This window comes from Rhinatrema bivittatum, chromosome 2, assembly GCF_901001135.1.
Source record: "Rhinatrema bivittatum chromosome 2, aRhiBiv1.1, whole genome shotgun sequence".
NCBI classification, from domain to species: Eukaryota; Metazoa; Chordata; class Amphibia; order Gymnophiona; family Rhinatrematidae; genus Rhinatrema; species Rhinatrema bivittatum.
The window spans coordinates 700,263,563-700,289,166 of NC_042616.1; the positions used below are offsets into that span (position 1 = coordinate 700,263,563).

General features: G+C 42.7%; 1 protein-coding gene across 2 annotated transcripts in view; it reads left to right on the forward strand.

The window, feature by feature from the left end:
* The window catches only part of SLC26A7 (solute carrier family 26 member 7), a 311,800-nt gene that overhangs the window by 88,597 nt on the left and 197,599 nt on the right, over nucleotides 1-25,604 (forward strand). For both annotated transcript variants that reach the window (XR_003854875.1, XM_029591660.1), the window contains exons 4-5: nucleotides 6,280-6,444; nucleotides 25,001-25,153. Coding sequence is in view for 1 of the 2 variants with exons in the window: in XM_029591660.1 (XP_029447520.1) it covers nucleotides 6,280-6,444; nucleotides 25,001-25,153 (318 nt within the window). In the remaining variant the exon portion in view is untranslated. The remainder of the gene's footprint in view (nucleotides 1-6,279; nucleotides 6,445-25,000; nucleotides 25,154-25,604) is intronic.

Below are 25,604 nucleotides of genomic sequence, written 5' to 3' on the forward strand. Positions count from 1 at the left end.
GTCTTAGGTAACAGTCAGTCATAAATCTGTACTGGACCAGTGTACAATCTGTACTATAGCAAAATATTTAACAAAATATGACATTGAACATCATACAAAAAAATCACAACAGTTAATTTTATAGTGTATTTTTCCTTTGTATTTAATACACAAGTTCTCAGTTTACATCAAGAGGGATAAAATCTGGGTCATATAAACTGCAATGTTGTATAGACAGCAGACGTTATGTTTTAATCTGACTGCAAGAACTGGGGGAAACATCAATTGCAATATAATCTTTCATGCATTTTACAGCAGAGTATAAGGAACGTTTTGCGTTTACTTGGTGTTACATTGGGAACCCAGAGTTTAAGGGATACTGCCTCATATTTCTTTACCACTCCAGGCTGCAGATATACAGTATATCCTGAGCTCATAAGAACATAAGAAATTGCTATATTATGTCCATCAAACCCAGCATCCTGTTTCCAACCATGGCCAATCCAGGATACAAAAACCTGGCAAGTGCCCAAACATTAAATAGATCCATGCTACTAATGCTGGAAATAAGCAGAGGCTATTCTCTAAATCAACTTGACTAATAGCAATTTATGGACTTCTACAGAAACTTGTCCAAGTCTTTTTTTTAATCCCAACTAAGCTAATTGCCTTAATCACATCCTTTAGCAAGGAATTCCAGAGCTTAATTGTACTTTGAGTGAAAAAGAATTTTCTCCAATTTGTTTTAAATGTGCTATTTACTAACTTCATGGAGTGCCCCTCGATCTTGTATTACCTGATATCTGAAAGAGTAAACAACTGATTCACATAAATCCATTCTAGTCCTCTCATGATTTTGTAGACCTCCATAATATCCCCCCTCAGCCATCACTTCTCCAAGCTGAACAGCCCTAAACTCTTCAGCCTTTCCTCATAGGGGAGCTGTTCCAACCCCTTTATCATTTTGGTCAACCTTCTCTGTACCTTCCCCACTGGATATATATATCTTTCTGAGAAGTGGTGACCATAATTCAACACATTATTCATGGTGTGGTCTCACCATGGAGCAATACAGATGCATTATGACATTCTCCGTTTTATTTACCATTCCCTTCCTATTAATGCCCAGCATTCTGTTTGCTTTTTTGACTGCCGAGCACACTGAGCCGACGATTTCAATGTATTGTCCACTATGACACCTAGATCTTTTTCCTGGGTGGTAACTCCTAGCATGAAACCTAACATCGTGTAACTATAGAATTTTTCTCTATTTGCATCACCTTGCATTTGTCCATGTTAAATTTCATCTGCCATTTGGATGCCCAATCTTCCAGTCATACAAGGTTCTCCTGCAATTTATCATTATCTGCTTGTAATTTAACTACTCTCAATAATTTTATGTTATCTGCAAATTTGATCACCTCACTCATCATTTTCCTTTCCAGATACCATATATTCTCATATATAAGTCGATCTCATGTATAAGTCGATGGGCAATTTTGAGACCAAAATCCATTGACTCATATATAAGTTGAGGTTTAACATGAGCGATCTATCAGGAAGATAAGAACTCAAGAAAAGCCATGTCCGTATTAAAAAAACATCACTGGGCGCACTAACTTTAGGACAGGTCAGCAGCACGACCAGAGTTAGCCGTATAAGTTAAGCGGCTAACTGCTAATATCGCTGTTAGTCACTTGACTTATGTGGCTAACTCCACTCAGTTTCTTCAGTTGGTGTATATGTACGTGCATATCTCGGGGACGTTATAGTATACACGGAAAAACTGATAGTACTCATGCATATGTTGACCCAGCTTTTTTGGGCTTATTTTCTGGCATAAATTTCTCAACTTATACTTTATATATGGGTATGTATAAAAATATTAAAAGACACTGGTCCAGGTTCAGACCCCTGAGGCACTCCACTGTTTACCTCTCTCTAGTGAGAAACTGACCATTTAATCCTACTCTCTGTTTTCTGTCTTTTAACCATTTTACAATCCTCAAAAGGACATTTCCTCCTATCCCATGATTTTTTAGTATTTTAGAAGCTTTTCATGAGGGACTTTGTCAAACGCTTTTTGAAAATCCAAATACACCACATCTACCAGTTCACATTTATCCACATGTTTATTCACCCCTTCAAAAAACTGTAGCAGATTTGTGAGGCAAGACTTCCCTTGGGTAAATCCATGCTGGCTGCATCCCATTAAACCATTTCTATCTATATGTTCTGTGATTTTGATCTTTAGAATAGTTTCCATGAATTATTCCTGGTACAGAAGTCAGGCTCACTGGGTATCATTCCCAGGTTGATTCCCCATCCCAGGATCATTCCCCATACCAAGAATCAATCAAAATTAAATACATTCAGAGTTAGGATGATTGGAAACTTCATTTCCAGTATTATATTTTTATTAGAGACGCAGAGATTATAGAACACGCCCTGATTAGATGATATAGCAAAACATAGCTGAAATCTCTCAAATTCAGGTAGCAAGGACCAGGAAATCAATAGGGGAGGCAAAAACAGGGGAGCTTCCCCACACAAATACAGCTCAGAACTGGCTAAAAATGCATGAAAATAAGTGTGTTAGCATAATTACACAGTATCCTATCGCGAGCCAGAACTGCCCAGTCAGGACTTTTGATTATCTGTGAAAACCCCAAAGTTTCATTAGCCCGACTCCCCTGCAGTTCTCACAATGGGAGAGACTGCCGGCCTTTATAGAACATGCAAGACGGAAAGTTCTCAGAAGAAAATTCACCCCAAATAAAAACACGAACAATTCCAGCAGAATCGCACAGCACTACAAATAGATTTCTTTTTGTTTTCAATATATCTGCTGCATTTTCTCATGAGAAAAAGGATTTCCAGTCTTGTTCACAACTTTTGAGTTATAACGATTGTGAATTAAAGTGTAAGCAGAAACTATTCAAGAAGGTTCTCGGCTTACTTTTGGATACAATCTGTGGCATTTTGTGCTCTTTGGGCCGGATTTTAAAAGGGTTGTGCGCATAAATTCGGAGGATTTATGCACGTAACAGGCTTTACGCGCGCCAGGCCTATTTTAAAAAAGTCCGGCGACGCGCGTAAAGACCCGGGACACGTGTAAGCCCCAGGACTTTACAAAAGGGGCGGTCTGGGGGCCAGGCATGGGTAGGGCGGGGCAGTCCGGGGCAGAGCGGGGGCGGGGCCAGAGGCCTCCGACATAGTGGCCATTGCCGCTGTGTCGGAGGATCACGTGCCGGCAGGCTGCCGGTGTGCGCAACTTGCGCCTGCCCAGAGGCAGGCGCAAAAGGTAATACAAGAGTCGGGGGGGTTAGAGTAGGGCTAGTGGGGGGAAAGGTTAGGGGAAGGGGTGGGAAGGTTAGGTTGGGGGAAGGGAATGGAGGAAGGCAGCGCGGCTCGGCGTGCGCAAGGTGCAGAATTGTGCACCCCCTTGTGTGCTGACCCTGGATTTTATAACATGCGCATGTCAGCGCGCGCATGTTATAAAATCAGGCATACATGTGCGTGCACCGGGTAGCGTGCGCACATGTGGGCCACGTGTGCTTCTTTTAAAACCTACCCCTTTATGTAATACAATCATTCAAAGCACGGGCGTTGCGTGCTGTGGAGGGGGGTGACACGTTTGAGCAGAGAGTTTCCCAGTAATGAGGAGGTTGCATTCAGAATAAGCTCCTGTGATCTCTGAATTAACTCCGTCATGTCAGAATTTCAAACCCCTCATTGGAGCTCTTCCTTCAGTCACTTTGCAACAGGTTCTTTCTGCTCAATGCAGTTATTGGAGGTTTTGTTTTTAGTATTTTGGATGCAATTATCCAATTGTTTTTTTTTTATTTCAAATTCTAATTACTATTTGGTTTTTTATTATATCCAGAATATTATTTGGTTTCATACAACATGCGAGTAAGACCTTTATTATGATTGCAGAAGACTAGTAAAGTATGATACATTAGGGTAAATCATTTTCACTTTCTGAACAATTGAAATGGCAAGAAAACATAAGTGACTCAATAAAATAGTCCTTTAAAAATGTATATGCTTAATTTGCACCTGGTTTCATGTTATTGTTTTAAAAGATAACCACAAAGTAATAAACTTGAATTATTTTCTATAGATTCATGTAACTTTATTAGCATTATGATTTTACATGCATTGCCAAAGTAAAACATAATTGATGAAAACATAAAAGAATTTTACAAAATAATAATAGATAAAATTATAGTGTACAGAAAGGTCAACAAAGAAAGGACAATTTCTGGGTTTTGGTGCTGGTCTGTTGTCCCTGAGTAGGTTAAATGTCTCACTTGGTGGCAGGATATCACATATTTAGCTGCTATATTTGCTATGTCTCCTGTTTCCTGCTGGATTATACAGAGATTTTTCTGTTCATTATTTTGTGGGAAGCCTTTGATTTTTTTCTGTCAAGGCCTGCGCCATTTTCAAAATCGTGTCAGCTGATGCCAGGCGCACCTTTTCCCTCATCATGGGCCAGAGCAGGAGCCCTAGGTGGTGCGTCTGCCACCACTGAACCATCAGGGATATAAAATAAGATCGGGGAGGTATTATGGGGGAGGAGGGGCAGTGCGAGACTGTGGGGGGGCACAAGATTTTTGTGACCAAAGGGGCGGGGCTTGTACAGGATCACTGTGGACCCGACATTCAGTACCACTTAGCTGGATAAGTACAGTATCTGAATGTAGTCTGCTTTGAAGTGCCTGAAAAGAAGAATATAAATAAATAAATAAATAAATTCCAACTTTAGTTGGGTAAGTGGTGGCTAGTTAGCAGGATAACTGTTTGTTTGACTAAATAGTTATCTGGCTAAGTGGTGGGTGGAAGGGGTGCAATGGGGAGGAATTACTTATCTGACTAACATCTGGATTAGTGGCCATAGTCATCCTTATCTGGCTAAACTAGATAAACTTATCCGGCTAACTGAAAAGTATCCAGGTATATTTATTCAGTGGAGCAGGTAAGTTAGCCGGATATGTTTATCTAGTTACTTTTCCTAGCCAGCTATCTTTTGAATATCTACCTCTTTATTTTTATTTTTGAAATTTTTTCCATCCCAGGAGAGAGGGGCTCTCACTAGACCCACAGGAGATTTATGCTTGGGCCTATGTGAGGTCTGGGGGGGGAATGTGCGCATGGCCCCTTTTGAAGAAGAACCCATGTATTGGATTGCTCCTTTTGAGGGATGTAGTTAACCTTACATCAAATAACCTGTCTTGCTGACTTTATCATAAGCTGTATTATTTGATTTCTTTATTAGTGAACTGACTTCCATGCATTGATGTTCTCTCATAAAATGTAAGAAGCGTGTGTTTAAAAAACCCTATGTAGTCCCAATGTAATAAATAAACTTGGCTTTATAATTTATTTATTTATTTATTTATTTATTTAAAGTTTCTTTTATACCGATGACCGTTTACACATCGCATCGGTTTACAGTTAAAAAGGAACAAATGGGCAGAACCCTTACATATAACATTGAAAAAACAGGTTAACTTTTGGGCAGGGCCCTTACATGTAACTGAGAACAAGGTGGTTAAAAGTGGGATAGGGTATAGAGCTGACTATGCCGCGAGCGTCCGTGATATCAATAAATAGATACAGCAAAATCAGTAAAATCACAACTATTTACAAAAGCTAATTACATAAGTAGCCGAGTCAAAGTACAAAATCGATGGGCATGAGACGTATTCCGAGAAATAGATTCCTAGTCATGTAGCAAATTCTTAGTTACTCAATTTTTCATAATGTGCACTTTGCTCTTAGTTACAAATAAAATTGTGTTAAACAACTTATTTTCTGTTTATTTTCATCATCACAATTGATAACTTTGGCACTGACAGAAATTTTGACAGGAACGCAGTAAATCCTCAGGTATTTTGAAAATCACTTCATGATTCTGTGTCTTTTCCTTTCTTCATAGACATATTACACTGAATTTGCACATGCACAGTACCTTTACCTTCTACTTATTGTTTTCTCAAGGTCACAAAGCAGTGCTAATATTTGCATAAATCATGTGTACATTGGTTCTTATTAAGCCAGCTGCAGGGATCTACCTGATTTCAGATAGCAATAGATTATATGAAAGCACTAATGAAAAGTAAACAGAAAAGCCAATTCATTTAAACTGCTTTTTAGATACAAACCACCTGTTCCATGAATATTTGCTAAAGTTATTACCCTGTTAACAGGGATGCATCATGTGTTTTGCTGATGTCTAGAAAATATAGTTTATGATAATGAAATCTTTTGACGATATCTTTCTTTTCCTAGGTAGCATTGTTTGTGCTGAATGCAGGAAGTACAACTTTCTTGTTGCCAGAACCAGTATTAAGCTCGATGACAACAGGAGCAGCTACGCATGTGGTGACATCCCAAGTGAAGTATCTGCTGGGAATTAAAATGCCATATATATCTGGACCACTTGGAATGTTTTATGTGAGTCATGTTTGATTGATAGGATTCATTTAATTGTAGTTCATGTATGCATACAAATCACTGGTAAAAAAAAGAAAAAAAAAAAAGATGCATGAGGGGGTTAATAATTATAGAACCCCGTTCCATAAACATTCACAGCTCTTATGCACTGGGGGACTGAACTTCTGTCTCAGTATTTCTTGGCAGTAAAATGGCTAAGAGTGTGCAGTCTCCAAAATGTATTTATTTTATTTTTCATTTTTGGGATATTTTCTCTCCGAATATCATTTTGTTTAATGTTTATTTTGTTTCTGTCCTTTGTAGAAACAAAATAAACATAAAAAAATACAAAATAAACTCAGAAGCAAAACCAAAAAAAGAAAGGGTCTTCTCCAGGCCCTCCTGTGGCCCCCCTCTCACTTGCCTTAAAAAAGTGCAAGCGAGGAAACCACAACTCCCACTTAATTGATCCATGGGGGGTCCTGAGGGGCAGGAGGGATGCCCACTCTCCTCTTGCTGGTCGCTCGTCCGCTTTCAAATGGTGCTGGTTGGCCCTGAGACCGGTGCCATAGTGACATCAAAATGGCACGTACAAGAAAATGGCACTGGCCGGCCCTGGGACTGGCACCATTTTGAAGTTGTTTTGGCACCGGTCTCAGTGACTGGTGACATTTGAAAGCAGACGACCCAAAAGCAGGAGATGTGTAGGTATTCCTTCTTCCCCTAAGGACCCCCACGGAGATGGTAAGTGGGGCCGGGATGCTTCCTGACCCCAGTACTTTTTAAATGGGGGTGTTTGGAGGTCCTGGGCCAGTGGCCAGTTTTGGGGTAGCCTCAGGGAAGCCTCGGGTCGGACCCAGGGAGGCCTCAGGTCAGCATCAGAGGTTTATTTTTCACTTTTTTTTTTAAAAAACAAATGTATAATTTCTTTCATTCTGTTTTGAAAAAAATGTCATGAAATGAAATAGGAAATGTTGTTGACATGTCCTAGTTTATTCCGAATAAATGCACATCCCTAAAAATGACTCATCATCAAATGCTCCCTGTTAACTATAATTCTTTCTGGGCTCTGCTTCACCCATCTCCAGTTCTGGGTCCATTGCATTGTCATTGCCCCAGGCTGTTCTCTGCTTTCTTTTATTTCATTCGCCATCTATCAGTCCCTCCAGTCTTGGGGGAGGGGGGATGCCAGTTTTAGCACATCTTTATGCCATGTGTGCTACCCTCTACCCCCGGTAGCACTAATAATCCAATCTAATCTCCCATTTGTGTCCCATCTTTTTAGTCTTATATCATGATATATTTATATATATAAAACAAACAAACAAACAAATGAAAAGCTACTTGAGAAACTAGAAATGTGAGAAAAACCCTTTGAATAAGTAATTCAGTATTTGAAAAAAAATCTATTTCTTAGAAAGAAATATTTTTAAGAAAAATTTTTAAAAGGGTGAAAAAGCCAATTCATCACTCACTGCCAACTCAGCAAGCTACTTGTGTGCCTGTTACATGTGTGCCGGCAGGCTAGAAGAGATTTTAATCAGTACTGGCATAAAAAAGTAACCTGCTGAAACTTTTTTCTGCTTATTATAGTCCTTTATTATGCTGGAAAAATAATCATTAATAAAGCTTAGACAACCGTGAGCTCAAAGTAAACATGTTTCAGTACTTAGGACATAATGGGATCGTTGGGTCTTACTATGGCCAAGCAGACACTCAAAGTATTCATGTCCTTGCAATACCCAACTTGAGGCCTCTGTTTCGCTTTCCTCGGACAGCTTCTTCAGAGGGTTACAAATGTCATGGCTTCACTTGAACAACAGTTCCAAACAAAACTACTTATGAAATACTTAGCAGAATTGCAACTTCTCTTCTTAAGTTAGTAAGATCCTGATTTCTTTACTAAAATTCTTTCTGTTAGCAGCTTCAGGATTATATAGTCCAGCGTCTGAAAGTGAGTTCACGTAACAGTTGAAAACTGATATTGAAAAAGCTTCTTACTCATAATCTCATACAAGGCATACATGCTACTATGTTATTATTATTTAAAGTCTTTTATATATCGGTATTAGTAGGGACATCATACCGGTTTACATTTGAACTACAGGTTAGAAAGTACATTTTAACAGGGAGTAGGAACTGGGATGGGGTAACAACAGTGCAGCATGGAAAATAGGTTAAAACAGTAACATCAAATGAAAATAGGTTAAAACAGTAACATCAAATGAACATAGAGATAGTAACAACAGGATAGTGGTATCGTTGAATAGGTACGCATGGGAAGACATTTTGAGTAGGACTATTCCGGGTAGGCTCGTTTGAATAACCAAGTTTTTAATTTCTTTTTAAACTTGATAGCACATGGTTCGATGTGCAGATTTGGAGGCAGGGCATTCCAGAGTGAAGGATCAGCAATTGAGAGGGCACGGTCGTGTGTGGAAGCAAGGAGGGCTGTTTTTAGAGAGGGTACAAGTAGACTGCCTCTATTAGCAGTTCTGGTGGGCAGTGTGGAGTGTTAGACGTACATTCCCAAAATATGGTGTCTACCTTGACTTTATGATGTTAAACAATGGCTGTTATACAGCCGATCAACAACCCACCATGTTTTATATTATTGGTGTAAAACCATATCCTCAAGGAAACAATAAAAAGTTCTCATCCTCATTCAATCAGAAAGACATATCACAAACCTCTGCCATATTTATAGGGATAACTACTCAATGTTAATCATGAATGAGGTTACTTATTGAAAAATCTTACCATTCTATTGATGAATTTAGATCCATGCATTATATTTAGGACTGCTGTCAATTGGAATCTTGTCAAAGGGGAGCCATCACCATGGATTATTTATTTATTTATTTATTTAAAGTTTTTTTATACCGATTTTCCTGCATAAAATGCATATCAAACCGGTTTACAATGAAACAGAATGAGCAGGAAGTAAAATTCCTTAGTCTAATACATTTAAACGTCAATAATGAAATAATTTTAAACAAAGCAAAAAGCTAAATAACATTAATAAAAGTTAAATTATTAACATTAGCAGGTGTTTTCCTCCCTCTGGGTGTACTGCCAAATATTCTCTTGTATTGAAGATTGGGCATGTGTTACAACCCACTACCCGATTGAGCCATAGAGTAGTGCCTCTTCCTTGTTGATCGGTCTTCGACCTGTGTATTTTTATACTTAAAGTCTCCATTGTGCACTTGACGTTCCTCCGCACCAATCCACTATCTCCCTCATCTTTTGTTGCAGGCCACCAATTTGCTGACTCTGAGGGCTCCAAAGAAAGCCAGTGAGAAGGCGAGCCTGAATAGCCTGGTCTTGAATGTTGATGAGCAAATTTCTGCTAACGATACCCATAGCATCCTCAGCGTGTGTAATGGGATGTCGACCATCTCTGATTGGGCCGATTTTCTTCACCCATCCCATCAGCATCTTCTTTATAATGAATGATTTTGTGGGGTCGCCCCACCTGTATGCTTTAAAAAAGAATGCCACTCCAGCAAGGCACTTGATAACGGTGTTCCTGGATACTCCACTTTTTTACCGTGGCTATGAATTTGACCATGAGTTCTTTGGCAGATCCCTGTCTCCAACCATTTTTCCTCGAGGAATCTGGTCATTTCCTCAAAATTTCGACAATATGGGGCACTACTGATCCCTGGAGTAGCTCTCTTGTTGTAGACCAATTTTCCATAATCGTGCCGGCATTGAGGTCGCTGTTTCGTCTGCTGTTGGAACTTGCTTGCGAAATAAATGCCATTTAGCACGAGATAACGCGTCTGCCGCACTGTTCAAAATCCCTGGGACGTGTCTAGCTCTCAGGGTTATATTGAGGCATAATGCCTCTAAAACTATCTCCCTCAGTAGATTGATCACTATCGCGCATTTTGCCGATTGTACGTTCAGAACATGAACAACCGCTTGTAGCGGCAAGGAAGACACAGGAATCAGGATGCGTGGTGAAGGCCCCTGAACACCCTCGGGGGTCTCCTTTTATTGTACATACTTCCATAGTATACAGACGTGCCATAACATCATTGGCTCTCTTAGATATGTGCAGATCATTTCATTGGCTGCTGAAGCTTATACTATATATGTGTATGTCTCATTCCTGCAGCTATCTGTGTTCAGGAAGGCATCCTGTGTTCAAGCAGTGGGTTAGCGGTTGTTTACAAGCTAAAGTTCAGGCGGTTGGAATGTGCTAATCTTGTTGTGCTCTGTAGGCTAGAGATAAGGAAGCGAGACTGTGTGGAAAGAGCCGAATCAGCATGGTTTGCCAATCACTGTATCAGCATATATTTCCCCACACCGCTTGATTGTCGCACCAGAAGATTATGTGTCGATTCCTGAGTTTTTTGCTCCACAATACTAGCGTTACCCATATGGGGAAAAGCTCTAAGAAGGTTATGTTCTTCGTTATGCCCTTCTCTTTCCATTCTTCCGGCCATGGTTCCGCACACCATGCCCCCTGACACAGTGATCCAAAACCCCAGCCGCCTGATGCATTGGTTTGTATGCTCAGCTCCTTGCTAGATAATGGGGGATCTTGGATGACTGAGACATCATTGAAGTTGACCAGGAAGGAGTTCCATATTCTGAAATCCCCTCGAATTTCTTTCGATACCCAAAGGTAGTGATGCGGTTTCCTTATCCCTACTGTTGCTGCCGCCAGTCTTCTCATGAATGCTCTTTCCCATGGGAATCACTCGGCAAGCAAAATTCAGGGTTCCCAAGATGGCTTGTGCAACTTAAAGCATTATTTTCTTTGCTGTAACCGTTTGTTGTATTATGTTGTGCAGCTTAGTTACTTTTTCTTCCGGTAATCTTGCTATCATTAGTTTGGAAATCATCTCTATTCTCAAGAATGATATGGTTGTTGTTGGACCTTCTGTTTTGTTGCTGGCAAGTGGCACACCAAATTCCGCTGCCACTATCTGGAAGTCAGCTAGCAAACCACCACATGTGTTGGAATCCTGTGGGCCCACAAATAGAAAGTCATCCAGGTAATGGATGATGTTATTCGTTTGTTTTTTTCGCTACAACCCAATGCAAAAATGAGCTGAAGAGCTTAAAGTAAGCGCATGAGATGGAACATCCCATGGGCATGCATTTGTCGAAGTAGTATTGATTGAGGAAGGTAAACCCCAGTAGTGGGAAACTATTTGGGTGTACTGGAAGCAGCCTGAAAGCGGACTCTATGTCTGCTTTTGCCATCCAGACCCCTTTTCCGCATGTCTGTAGCAGTGCCAACGCTGTATCAAAGGATGCATACTGCACCGAACATTCCTCTTGCGGCAGATGGCCGTTTACAGATAGCCCTGGTGGGAATGATAAATTTAGTATGAGCCAGAATTTTCCTTTTTCTTTCTTGGGGATTACTGCTAATGGCGAGATGAATATATTCTGGAATGGTTGTTGTGCAAATGGACCTGCTATCTTTTCTTATGCTAATTCCATTTGTAACTTCTCTTGGACTATGTCATCGTGTTTTGTTGCCGATGGAGCATTGCCGATCTTTGCTCCTTGTATCTGTCCCTGAAATGGGATAACAAACCCTTCCTTAAACTCTTGCAATATCTTATTTGCTTTCTCCTTGTTCGGGTATATGTCTAGCCATGGTTTCATTGCCTCTAGTTGTACTGGTGAAGGTGCTTTTCCAAATTGCAGATTCTCATGGTTTAGCCTTACTCCCAGGTGTTGCTTTTTTAGGGCATTTTATCATTGAGTGTGGGACTGCACAATTAGTGCAAATGTGTTTGAATCTGCAGCCTTGAAACGTGCAGATGGCTTTGTTGTATCGCCAGCAAGTGTTATTGTGAGCCGATGCCTGTTTCGTTGCATATCTGGAAGGAGATGTCCTTCGTGAGCTCCTTGCTCTCATTCCCTGCTCTGACGATTTGCAAGTCATGTGTTGTATCCACAGGCTAATGTCCTGTGTTCCCCAAGTCATATATACCGGTTCTCCTAAATCTTATCCCGGAACTTTTCGTCGTAATTCAACCACGACCAGCCCTCGTGCTGTTGATAAGCTCTCAGGATATTAACTGCATATGCCAGCATGGATCCGTATTGTGAATGATCCTTATGCCCAACTACACTAGCCATATATAAGAATGCCATCATCCAGTTAACTATATTCTTCTGTATTCTCCTCTCCTTTTCTTTGGTTGTTGCCGATTCTTTTGACTTCTTTTGTTCATCAGCTTTCTGTCCCCCTTGCAGAATACTAAAGATGTCTATGTATTTCCTCTTTTGTATTTTCTTCCTTAGCTGCTTGGGCACTTCCTCCCAAAGCTCACATAATGTTGTGAGCGCAGGCGGCCCTCTTGTCTCTTTATCCACTGTCTTATTAGGTCCTTGCTGCTCGCTGTCTGAACCTGAGTCTGATGATGATGTGTCAGAAATGCTATCGGAGCTGGTGCTTGCGCTTTGCGCTTCTTTTTCTCTGTGACAGAGCTACTATATGCCCCATGTGTCCCGACCCGGAAGGCTGTGACTTTTGCCCCTTATCTCCTTCTTTGTCCCCGCACTCACCCGCATTGCCTTGCTCAGTCAGCGGTCGCCATGCTGCCTGACTTGTTGATGGTTGTTCCTCATCATTTCTGTTGTCTTGTGACCCGCTTTGGTCGGTCTGTGATGTTGTCCCTTCGCCCCAGGCCTGTGCTGGCGCCCTCGTATTCCTCTTGCTGTGTCATCCGTACCTTGCCTTGTTCTTACTTTGTTATTGAATGCTGTTCTTGTAGACCGTGGTAGAGTCCTGGGTCCTTGCTCTCTGTCTTGATACTATGGGGGTCCATGAGGCGGCGCTATCCATGACCCCCATGTAGGCTGGTATTGATGACTGTTCATCCTTCCTTGTTGTGGCCCATCCCATGGCCTCCTCGTCAAGTTCCAACTGGGGTAAGTTCCTTGATTTCCCCAGCCCCACCTTGCTCTACTGTTCCAGCTTGAGCTGTCCTGGCACTGCCAAGGGTAGTCATATTGATTGCCGTAACCATATTGGTCTTGTGGATGTAGCTTTCTGTTCTGGTAGCTTGGATATCCCGTTCCGTTTTCGTGCCAGGCTTCGTCCCTCCAGCTGGCATAATGCGGCGAGCGTCCACGAGTACTCCGCTGCCTCATTGACGATTCGCTTGCCATCCTCCTCTCTCCGGTGTGGGTCCCTGATGCTTCCTTTGTCGCTGACTCCAATGCTTCCACTCCCATAGGTTCTTCGATCTCCATTTCTTGCTGCTCTTCCTTTCCCCGGGTGGGGTCTCTGCTGCCGCCCGTTCTTCCTCTGCTGCACTCTCCTCTTGTCCTCTTCCTACCGCGAGCCCTCTGCTGTGTTGCCGGTTTGGAGTTCGCTCCCCCTTTGTTGTTGACTTTTCCCACTGCCTTGGATCTTGTCAATCTTTGGTTGTGACCTGTATTCTTGGCCCTTGGCAAAGCTCCTGCTGCTCTGCGGGATGACATGCTGCGCCTAAGATTGCCACAAGAAAGCAATGATTCATTAATAGCTGTCACAACAACATATACTCTCCTGAACCGGCTTTTTATTATTATTATTTTTATTTATTTATTTATTTATTTTTGTCTATTTCCATCACCGCCGAGTTGCACTCATAGCCCTCAGCCTACAGCGTCCCAACTGCTTCATTGCCTAGTACTCCTGTGTTTCTCTGTATTAATTCGCTATGTTCCCCCCCCTTACCCTATTTCTCTCCCCCCCTTTAGCTGTGCTATCCTGGGGGTATCTCTTCCGTTTTCTTTCCTCTCGGGCACTGCTCACACGCCCCGAATGGCCTTGTCTTATTGGTCCCATGTGACCTTTAATGCTGCGGCTATCTTGAACACCACATGTCCTATGAATATGCAGCGTGGCCCCATATTATTTATTTATTTATTCATGGGGGGGGGGGGGGTGTCTCACTCCTGTTGTCTTGTCCTGGTGGATACCAATGTGGCAGCCCTTTCTGCTCACCGTGCATAATATAATTAAGAGAAAATTAAATCCCAGCCACTCTAGTCCGTACCCCTAGCCCCCCCGGCCCCTCTTGTCCATGCCCCTAACTCACCAATCCTTTAATTGCCCCCATGAATTCTATCCTCCTATCCTCCCTGGGCCATCACACCCTTCGCTTATCCATCCGAGCCTTGCACTACCAACATAAGAATTGCCCTCTGAACCCCAGCCAGCAGCACAAACACCGCGAGTACAAAGAAAAAACACAATTCAAACTATTCTGGTCTTTATTATTTCCTACTTCTTTGTTCTCTCCTTATTTTTTTTCTTTACAATACTTGCAGTTTGTTGACGGTGCCTGATCTGGCTGCCAATGCTTCACGTGGTCCGCTCTTCGCTGTCCTCATGGGCTGCTCACCGCTGTGCTCCTGCGCATTGTCCTCTTCTCCTGAAGGCAAAAAACGGCTTCCAGCTTCTGCAATCATGCCTGTGGACTGCGCTCATGGCGTGCCGGGTGTCCCCCTCCTGTGGCCGGACCTAGCGCTGAAACCGGTTGCAAGAAGCTGCGTGCTCCGGGCCGATTCGCGGGAAGGGCTCCTCGATACCAACTCACCCCCCTTCTGATCCCCTCCGGAACGGCTTGCTCCTCTCCGCCCATGTAGTAGGCCGTGCGCCGCACCCGCATGGTAGGTGGCTGCGATCTCTCCCGTCCTTGGTCAGCGAGGTCTTTCAACCTTGCTGGCTCACTTGAAAAAGGTGTGGCTGCTATTCAGCCGCGGCCCTTTAAAAGGGCCGCCGCGCATTGGTCGGCGCCGTGGTCGACTGCCGATGACGCGCCCCCGCTGGCTTTACAACCCCCTTCCCCTTTCCCCGACGGACCGCCACACATCGTGGGTGGCGCGTCCGTTACTGGGGTGGGCTCTGGCCAGGAGGCTCAGGCCCTCCTATTTCCTTTCAGCTCCTTGCTCTAGCCTCTTCTGCCTTGTGGCCTTCTCAGGCCTTTTCCTTCTTTGACTCATGGCCTTTGGATCTTCTGACCTCAGGCCTTCCTTGTCTGTGCTTTGTGGCCATCCGGCCTTCTGCTTTTGTCTTTGCCTTGTGGCCATCCATTCTTCAGCCTCTGTCTTGCCTTGTGCCCATCCAGTCTTTAGTTTCTAGCTTGTCTTGTGGTATTTGGACCTTCTGGCCCTTTTCTTGTTTGCGGCCTATCTAGACCTTTCCTAACCTCTGGCCTACCCAGGCCTTGCCTAACCCTGAAGCTTCTTTTGGCCTCTCTCTGTCTTGCCCCATGGGGCTTTCCTGCATCGTTGCCTTTGGGGTTGTGTTTCTTGTTCTGTGTTGTCATTGTGCTGTTCTTTTCTGTCCTATCTTAGTCCTGAGTTCCATTTCACTCATACCTGCATACAGCTCCAGTCTGTTCCTGAATTCCAGTTTACTCTTACCTGCACATAGCTCCAGTCTGTTCCTGAGTTTCAGTTCACTCTTACCTGCATACAGCTCTGGTCTGTTCCTGAGTTTCAGTTCATTCTTACTTGCACACAGCTCCTGAATTCTTACTTCGGTCAGCTCCTGAATTCCATTTCACTCTTATCTGCACACAGCTATGGTCTGTTTTTATCCGCACATAGCTTCAGCCTGTTCCTGTGTTCCAGTTCCTCTCTTACCAGCACTCTGTTCCTGAGTTCCAGCCTCACCTGCTCATTGTTCCTGAGTTCCAGCATTGCCTGCCTGCTCCAGCGTCACCAGATTGCCCAAGTCTAGCTCTAGCCTCATCATGCCATCCTGTGCCACTCTGGAGGTGGTGTCCATCACGCTCCCCAAGCACCAGACCCACAACAGTTACTATCCTTAATGGAACAGATGGGGGAAACCTGCATGTAGCAGCAGTTACTCCATGGGCTAATTGTGAGGCAGACTACATGGATCATTTGGTCTTTATCTGCCCTCATTACTAGGTTATTATATATGTATCCCCTAGCCAGTCTGGTTTTCAGGATATACGGCCCGAAGACCTGTGTCTTCGGGCCGTAAGACATGCCCAGCACCAGTGAGACAGGAAGCAGCCCCTACCTTTAAAAAGGAGGTGAGGCTTCCCTCTTCCTGCAATCGTCTCGCCGCTCTGCCCCCGTTGATTGGTCTGATTGCCCTCCCGTGCTATCGGCGCAAATCCACTGGGACCAGGGAGCTGGAGAGCCGGAGAACCAGGCCACGTCCCGCCGCACGCTGCTCAGCGCCGCCTCCAGCCGGAGCCCCCACGCAGCCTGAAGACCCGCCCAGCACCAACGAGACAGGAAGCAGCCCCTACCTTTAAAAACGAGGTGAGGCTTCCCTCTTCCTGCAATCATCTCACCGCTCTGCCCCCGCCGATCAGACTGCCTGCCCTCCCGCGCTATTGGCGCTGGTCCATCGGGACCAGGGAGCTGGAGAGCCGGAGAACCAGGCCACGTCCCGCCGCACGCTGCTCAGCGCCGCCTCCAGCCAGAGCCCCCATGCGACCCGAAGACATGCCCAACACACCTAACTACCATGGCTTTACCTCCTCCCTCCTGAGAAAGGACCACCCCCGGATCGCCGACATTCTCCTTCCTCCGCTGCTACAAAAAGGTTTCCATTTTTTCAGGCGTCTCGCACCTAAAGGAGCACGACCAAAGGGGCCTGCCCCTTGGTGCGCCCTTTGTGCACCCCTTTGGGCGTACCTACCCTACACGGTATTGCTCTGCCTCACTGTAGCACGACAAGGCCAACCCATAGTTTCCTCTTGCTTGCTCTGCGCTGCACGGATTTCCAACCTGCCTGGGTAAATCAGGTATCTGCTCAAGCGACTTACATTGAAAACACTTGATACTGTGAGTACTATGACTGCTGACTATCCACTGACACTGCAGTGCCTAACTCTTGATACCGCTATGACTGCTGATTTCCTATACTGATTCCGCTATAACTACTATTTCTGCTGATAGCTGATTTCCCGATTGCTGATACTGACATGATCACTGTTACTGCTGTGTTAACTTTTGATACTGTTGTGCGTAATTTTGATAACCAGTGATTGCTGATTTTCACCTGTCACCCGTCCCCCGCCTTATCACACCTTCTGTACCTCCTCAGCCTCCACAATGGCCACCAACGCAAGTCTCCCCATCCTGCTCATCCATTACCCAACCCGTAGAGTTCATCACCCCACCCTTTTCAGCCCTGTCACCCAACGCAAGTCCCTCCTCCCCATCCTCATCTCCCCACTCACTCAGCTTCTAGGACTCACTACCCTATCCATCGTACTTCTAAATGCACAATCTCTAACCAAGAAAACTGTATTACTGACTGACTTATTAGTCGACTGCAAGCCAGATATTTGCGCCGTCACAGAGACCTGGCTCAAAGATACAGATATTGTCCTTCTCAACCAGCTTCCCACTGTCACCTACGATATTTTCTCCATCCCGAGACCCAAGAAATGAGGCGGAGGCCTCCTCTTGGCTGTCAAAAAGCATATAAATCTCAAACCTGCAAAAATTGATGTCCCACACAAACTTGAGATAGGGCTGTACAAATCCCAGGAACTCCAGATCTGCTTAGTTTATGCCCCCCCTGGCACCCTAGAACACAACCCTTTCCCTCTTATTGAATTTATTTCCAACATCAATAGTGATGCCCCTGCCATTATCTTAGGGGACTTCAATCTCCATGTTGATGTCACCCCCCGCTCCTCATTCTGTGAAGCCTTCCTCAACTCACTGGATGCCATTGGCTTTACCCAAATCATCTCCTCTCCCACCCACAAAGCAGGGCACACCTTGGATCTCATCGTCATTAACTCCAGTATCCACTCCTCTAATAAGCCCGCCTGTACCCCTGTCCCATGGTCCGACCACTCCATTATCAAATCCTCTCTTTCCATAAAGACGCTCAAATCTTGCAACCATCCCTCCAGCACTTCCATTATCTTTAGAAAATCCTGCCCCAGTGAGGACCTCATTTCAGCCTTTGCTGGATCTTCGCTGAAACTCAACTGCTCAACCCCCAACATGGCCCTTGACTCGTGGAACAAAGCCACCTTAGACATCGCAAACAAACTGTGCCCCATCACCAGACGTGAATTGAAACTGTCTGCAAAAAAACAAAACCCATGGTAGTCCTCAGAATTAAGACAAATGAAAAATGAACTCAGGCAAAAGGAACGTACCTGGCGTAAAGACCCCACCTTCAAAAAGCATCCATATTCAAATCTTCCCTACATCTTTACAGACTGGCCACCCAGAAAGCTAAACATGACTTCTATGCCTTAAGAATACATGACTACAAATATAACCCTAAAGCCCTCTTCACCTATTTGTCCACCCTTACCAAGCATACACCTCCCCCCATTCCTGACAGTGAAGCCAGTAGCAAATGTGAAGAACTGGCATGCTACTTTCATAATAAAATTGCAAATATCCTCCTCAGATTTCCCTCTAACCCCCATTCGCTCCCTATAACCACAGGCGCTACCTCAACAGCCGCCTCCCTCAACGCCCTTGAACTTGTCTCGTCCACAGAAATTGCATCAATCCTTAAAAGGATTAAACCTGCAACACATACTTCAGATACCACCCCAACCAAAGCCCTCCTCACCATACCTGACATCATCTCCAAACCCATTGCTGACATCAATTGCTTCCTCTCCTCAGGCACCGTCCCCGATTCTCTCAAGCACGCCGTGGTTAAACCACTGCTCAAAAAACCCTCACTAGACCCTAAGGACCCCGCAAACTTTTGCCCCATTTCCAATCTCCCATGTATCTCAAAAGTCATGGAAAAGGTTGTCAACTCGCAGTTAACAGACTTCCTTGAATCCAACAATCTACTGCACTCCTCTCAATTCGGCTTCCGCAGATTTCTCAATACGGAGACCCTCCTTCTCTCCTTAACCGACCACCTCATTAGGGAATGGACCAAGGTCACAGCTACATCCTTGCCCTGCTGGACATCTCGGCAGCCTTCGACATAATAAATCATAATCACTTCCTCTCCTGCCTATCCGACATTGGCCTTTCAGGCTCGGCCCTCAAGTGGTTCTCCTCCTATCTCGATAAAAGGCAATTCACTGTGAAGATAGGCAATGCTGAGTCCTCTCACTACGCTCTCTCCCAGGGAGTCCCCCAGGGCTCTTCCCTTTCCTTGACTCTCTTTAATATCTACCTCACCCCCCTTTACCAACTCCTATCGGAACTCAACCTCAAATTCTCTCTTTATGCTGATGTCGTGCAAATCATCATACCTATTCAAGGCTCTATCTAATGCTCTTGAATTCTGGGGAAGTTGTCTTGCAGCCATCAATACTTTACTCACCAACCTCCAGCTAGCCTTAAACACTTCCAAAACAGAAATGCTCCTCATCTCCCAACATCCTCCTATTAAACCCTCACTCGCAAATGACCCCGCCTACAAGACCCTTCACGCGCAGCCCTGTGCTAGAAATCTTGGGGTTAAGATTGACCAGCAATTGAAGCTCAAAAAACACATCAATGCCATCCTTAAAGAGGGATTCTACAAACTAAATGTCATGAAAAAACTGAAACCGCTACTTCATGCCAGTGATTTCCGCACTGTCATCCAGGCCACACTAGCGTCCAAAATGGATTACTGCAATTCCCTCTTCCTAGGCTTACCCTACTCCTCCATAAAACCCTTCCAAATGCTGCAGAATGCAGTAGCCAGAACTATCTCCAACGCACATAAATATGATCACATCTCCCCGATCCTTAAGGATCTGCACTGGCTCCCCATCCCATCTCGTATCCTCTATAAAAAGCTTACCACTATTCACAAAGCCATATATACACACAACTCCAATTGGCTCGACGAGCCCTTCCGCCTCACATGCCCTAATCGACATACCAGGACCTCTAACAAAGGGACCCTCCATGTGCCCTCATTAAAAAAAGTACACCTTACATCCACGAGGGATCGGGCGCTCTCCATTGCTGGCCCCATGCATTGGAACTCACTTCCGACCTACCTCAGGCTAGAACCATGCATTATAAAATTCAGATCCCAACTAAAGACTTGGCTCTTCAAGCAAGCCTTCCCCCAAAACCCTTAACAGCCCCTCCTCAGTCACTCCCCCTATGCATTATAATGTCATAATGTTTGAATTGCCATTGCATTTGTTCTCAAAGTTTCTCAAGTTCGCCTGTTGTTTTTGCTCCTTGCGCCTTCCTCTCTTTCCTATTGGTTCGATTGTATCCCCTCCCCTCTCCCCTGTTTTTTGTAATTTTCTGCTCTTTAGTTCAATGTAAACCGATATGATGTCTTTACTAATATCGGTATAGAAGACTCTTTAAATAAATAAATAAATATACACAGTGAATATAAATAAAATACATTTGCATGCAAGGGACTGAGCTAATGCAAGAGTATTAGCCACCCTAGGTGAACCTTCAGCCTTGTGCTCCTTCTCACTGGATATTTTGAAACTACCACTACCCCTCAAGAAATTATGTAAGACCACCATGACTGTAAATCATACTTTTACATATTAACTTTGACAGGTAGTAATTATGCACACACACACACACACACATAGTAAAAATGTTTCAGAAATCATATCAGTGTCTATGATTTGAGGGTAGACTGCAAAAAATAAAATAAAATCAAGAAATATATATTTATAAATTAATAGAATCCATTCTGTATTGCTTGAAGTTATGTATGTATGTATGTATGTATTTATTTATTTAGGCATTTTATATACCGTTGTTCCAAAAGAAGATCACAAAGGTTTACAGTATCAGCATTCATATTCATGGGCTACAATCATATACTTTGTGTCAACATTCATCTTCTAATTCAACACCATAGCAAGTACATATTCTAGTTCATAGTCATACATAGTCTAGGATATCAAAGTAGCTACTATATAATTTAGTTTATACTGATTCTTTTTCTAGGTCAGCACAATATTAAATACAATACTTTTCTAGGTCAACACAACAGTAAATACAAATTCTAATTCTACTAGCAATACCCTTTATATCATTCATTATACAGTATATTGCTTGCTTGACTTTTGACTAGCATTATCTCTGGTACTGTCGTTGCAATCATCAGAATATTGACATTTTATGTTAAATCATAAACCCTTCTAAAGAGCCATGTTTACGGTTCATGCTTGAAACTTTTTCTTTCTGTTTTCTGACATAATGGCTCTGGAAATGAGTTCCACAGCTTGGGGCCTGCTATTGAAAACATTCGGTCTCTTATTTGCATTAGGTGTGTGTTCCAAGTGGAAGGTACAATTAGAAATCCTTTGTTTTGTGATCTTAGGTCTCTCTTTGGTGTGTAGGGTTAAGTGTCACTCCTAATAAGCATGGATCAATATTGTTGATAATATTGAAAATTAGGGATAACACTTTATAATGAATTCTGGATTGTATAGGAAGCCAATGCAGCGAAGGGGTGATGTGTTCGAATTTCCTTGTCCCTAGTAATAGTCTTGTGGATGCATTCTGAGGTAACTGAATTGGTTTTAGTAGACTTCAGGAGAGGCCTAGTAAAAGGGAGTTTCAGTAGTCTATGTTTGAAAATATAAATGTTTGTAAGACAGTGTGGAAGTCTTGTATTGTTAACAGAGGTTTTAGTCGATATAATATTCTCAATTTGGAGTATCCTGTTTTGATTAATTTGCTTATATGCTTTTTCATTGTGAAGTTCTCGTCGATCTGAATTCCTAGGTCTCGTATTTCATCTTATGGAGTAATATTGATAATTCCTAGGTTTAGAGTTTGTGGTTTGATTATCGTGTTATCTCTTCTTAGCCAAACAATTTCCATTTTTTTTGGGTTTAGAGTTAGTTTCAGTTGAGAAAGTTTTTGTTGTATGGCCTTCATGTGTGTTGACAGAGATGCTGCAGTTTTTTCAAATGTTTTGTTGAAAGGGATGTAGAATTGTATGTCATCTGCATATAGGAAGAAGTTGATTCCTAGATTTGCTAGTAATCTCTTTAATGGCTAGCTGACCTGAATTACAAAAAATATTCAAATCCTGTTATCATCTCAGTAACAGTGAAACAATTTCCCATCATTACCAGGTACTATGTGAAGTTACCCACAATCATTCAAAAAAGAGCCAACAAGAGGTCTTTTTTTCAGGATATCCACAATGACCATGCTTGAGATTTGCATCCACTGCCTCCGTTTTATGTAAATATATCTTTTGCATATTTATTATGAATATCCTGAAAAAGAGGCCGGCTTGTGCCTCTTGCGGACCGGAGTTGGCCAACTCTGCTATACAGCAAATGTGTTACACCAAACCAGCATTAGCTCGTGGAACTCAAATACCAACAACCCTATCTATGAAAAGGAAACATTGCAGAGATATTATACTGGGCCCTAGAACACCTGTAAACCTCCTTTTGGGAAAACACAACAAGCTGGATTGTTACGTATCCCTACACATAAACTACACACTAGCAGAATACTTCATCTCTGTCACACAGGCAGAACACAAACCCTTGCCAAATACAGAAGAAATGACCATAGATTTGAAACCGAAAAATGAAGGCAAAACATGAATTTTATTTTGCTCTTCTGTCCATGCCAACTTAAACCCCTCCCTGCCAGTTTTTACAGTAGGAGGGAACAGGGTGGAGAACAATAGGAGGGGAAGAACTGGATTAGGAAGCAGAGTAGTTTTCCTTTGCTGTGCTCTGTTCACTCCAGCCTCATCTCCTCCCCTTCTGTTCCATGCACAGGAAGGGGGAGGGATGTGCTGCATTAGGAAGTAAAATAGGTCTTTGCTGTGCTCTATGTCTCCTTCTCTCCTGTTTCCTGCATGCTGCCTGGAATGGAATGGGCTGGAGCGGTAAGCAGAACAATTTTCTGGTGACTAGGATAGGGGATCCTCCTGCTGCCCCTCAAAACTGTAGCACTATAGACCATCGTCTAGTGGAAAAATTGGTCCTAGCAAAGGAGATAGATATGCATGCACTATCTCTTGATATCCTGAAAACTTAAGTGACTGGGGGCACTGAAGGGCAGGGTTGAAAACTCCTGCTTTAGGATAGTAATCTATTAGGAGGAGATGCGCATGAGCTTTCGGTAGTAACTGTACTGGATAAAAACAAGAAATCTCAGCATGATCTATGGATGGTTAGATAATAGTCATTATGTTTTAATTTCACTAAATGGATTGCTGTAAAGTAGAAATTTCTCAGTACTAGAAAATCATTTCTGTATAACTATTTGAGTCTGAAGAGGGTTACAGGAATGAATCAGAAATTGCCAATAGTTATTCTGGCACTTTTGAGTAACGGTAATAATGAAATGGGAGAGAAGTCATTTGGTCAATAGCTCATTGGATGGATTGTAAATAGTTTGTAAATGTTTTTTTTTCTTCTGTAAAACTCTTCCATTAATCATTGTCTGAAGAAAATAGAAAAGTTATGGGAAAATCAGCTAGTATTGCTGTGTATTATATGAGGAGAATCAGAAGAGGAAATTTACCAGTTCACACCAGTAGGGATTTCAAAGTATTAGCTCCTTTCATGGTCAATAGAGAGGCCAGGCTACATGAATATAATGCAATAGACATTTGTCTGGCTAGTTGCTGGCCAGCAATGCTGCTGAATGTACTGACTATCTCAAAGAAAGCTGGATAATTTTATCTAGCTAGCTTTAGGACTTCTCTATGGCATGACAAGAGTTGGCCAAATAAGTTATCTAACTAACTCTAAATACCAGGGTTAGATGCATACTTTATCTGGCTAACTTAATGCCACCACAAAACCCCCCTGGAATACCTCCAAGTTATCTTGCTAAATTTTATGCAGCTAACTATTTAACCAGAAAACTCAGAGGTGATCATCCAATTGTGGTTTTCAAATCCTGCCATTTACCTGGCTATATCTAAACTTACAATCAATCAAATAGAACCCAAGTGTCCTGTCTCTGCTATGTTTAAGTCAATTTAAATTAACTATTGACTTTTGATTGACATTTGATTGATTGTATGTGTTAATCGCTGCCAGTGGTGGAGTGAATTAGGTATATCTAAACTTAGCCAGACAAATGGCATTGAATATGGACCTCCAAATATTTTGTGAATCTGTCCAGTTTATGGAATAGCCTTCCATTGGCATTGAGAGAAGAAGTAAATTTAGTAAAATTCCATAAAAAGTTAAAGACGTGGTTTATGTCTGTTGACAATTTAGATCCTTTTGTTATACAGATCTTGGGTCTGAAATTCTTGCCAATTGCAGAATACCCTATCAATGATTGACAATTAGTCTTTGTTTGCTGTGGGGGGAGGATGATTTAGTTTATGGGTTGGGATCAAACATATACTACTATACTTTTTAAAACTTTTCTTATTTTAATTTTATATTGATTATGCTATTTAAGTATGTGAATCTTGTATTTTGTTTTTGTTTGCCAATTTTGTTCATTGCTTTGGGCGATTGCTTCAATCTGTAAAGTGATTCATAAATGCTGTTAAATAAATAAATTCCATAGCTTTCAAAAATAACCACTTACGTACTTAAACTTCAGGTCTTTGTTTTGTTAATTTAAGTTGCTTCCCATTGCTGAACAACCTGCTTTCTAGCATTTTTACCTTTGTCCTCTTGTTCTTGTTTAATTTTAGATTTATGCCTATGCATTCAATAACATCAGATCAGTCCAACTTGAAGCCTTGCTTCTGTCCCTGCTAAGCATTGTGGTGCTTGTTGTCGTAAAACAGCTGAATGAACAATTTAAAGAAAAAATTAAAGTTGTTCTTCCAGTTGAATTGTTATTGGTAAGTATAAAATCTAAAAGCAGATAATTTCCTCACAATGCTTGTTGTTGCTGAAGTAATGCAACCAGCATATATAGGCCTAGGTTACCTTAGGAAGCAAGTTCAAAAAGATAAAGGCGTAACAATCCTGTTTTTGAGCTGGCGTTCCTAAGAATGCTGGGAGTTGTAGTCTCTCTACCTTTCTTTCTGAAGGTAGGGGTTCCGAGATCAGCAGGGTCTTGTGGTGCCAGTACATACCTGCATTTCCTGGCTGCTAACAACTGGTATAGAATTTAACAATTTAGAACTTTTTTTCCTACTAAATTTGAAGTGCTTGTGCAGTGAATAAGCCAAACCAGTGGGATGATGACTTTCCTCATGGTTAGATTTGGTGAGAAGGCCGACAGACAACCTGGAATTTACCCAGCTGAAAACAACCTCAGTCTGAAGCAGAGTCATTTTCCCTAGGCTT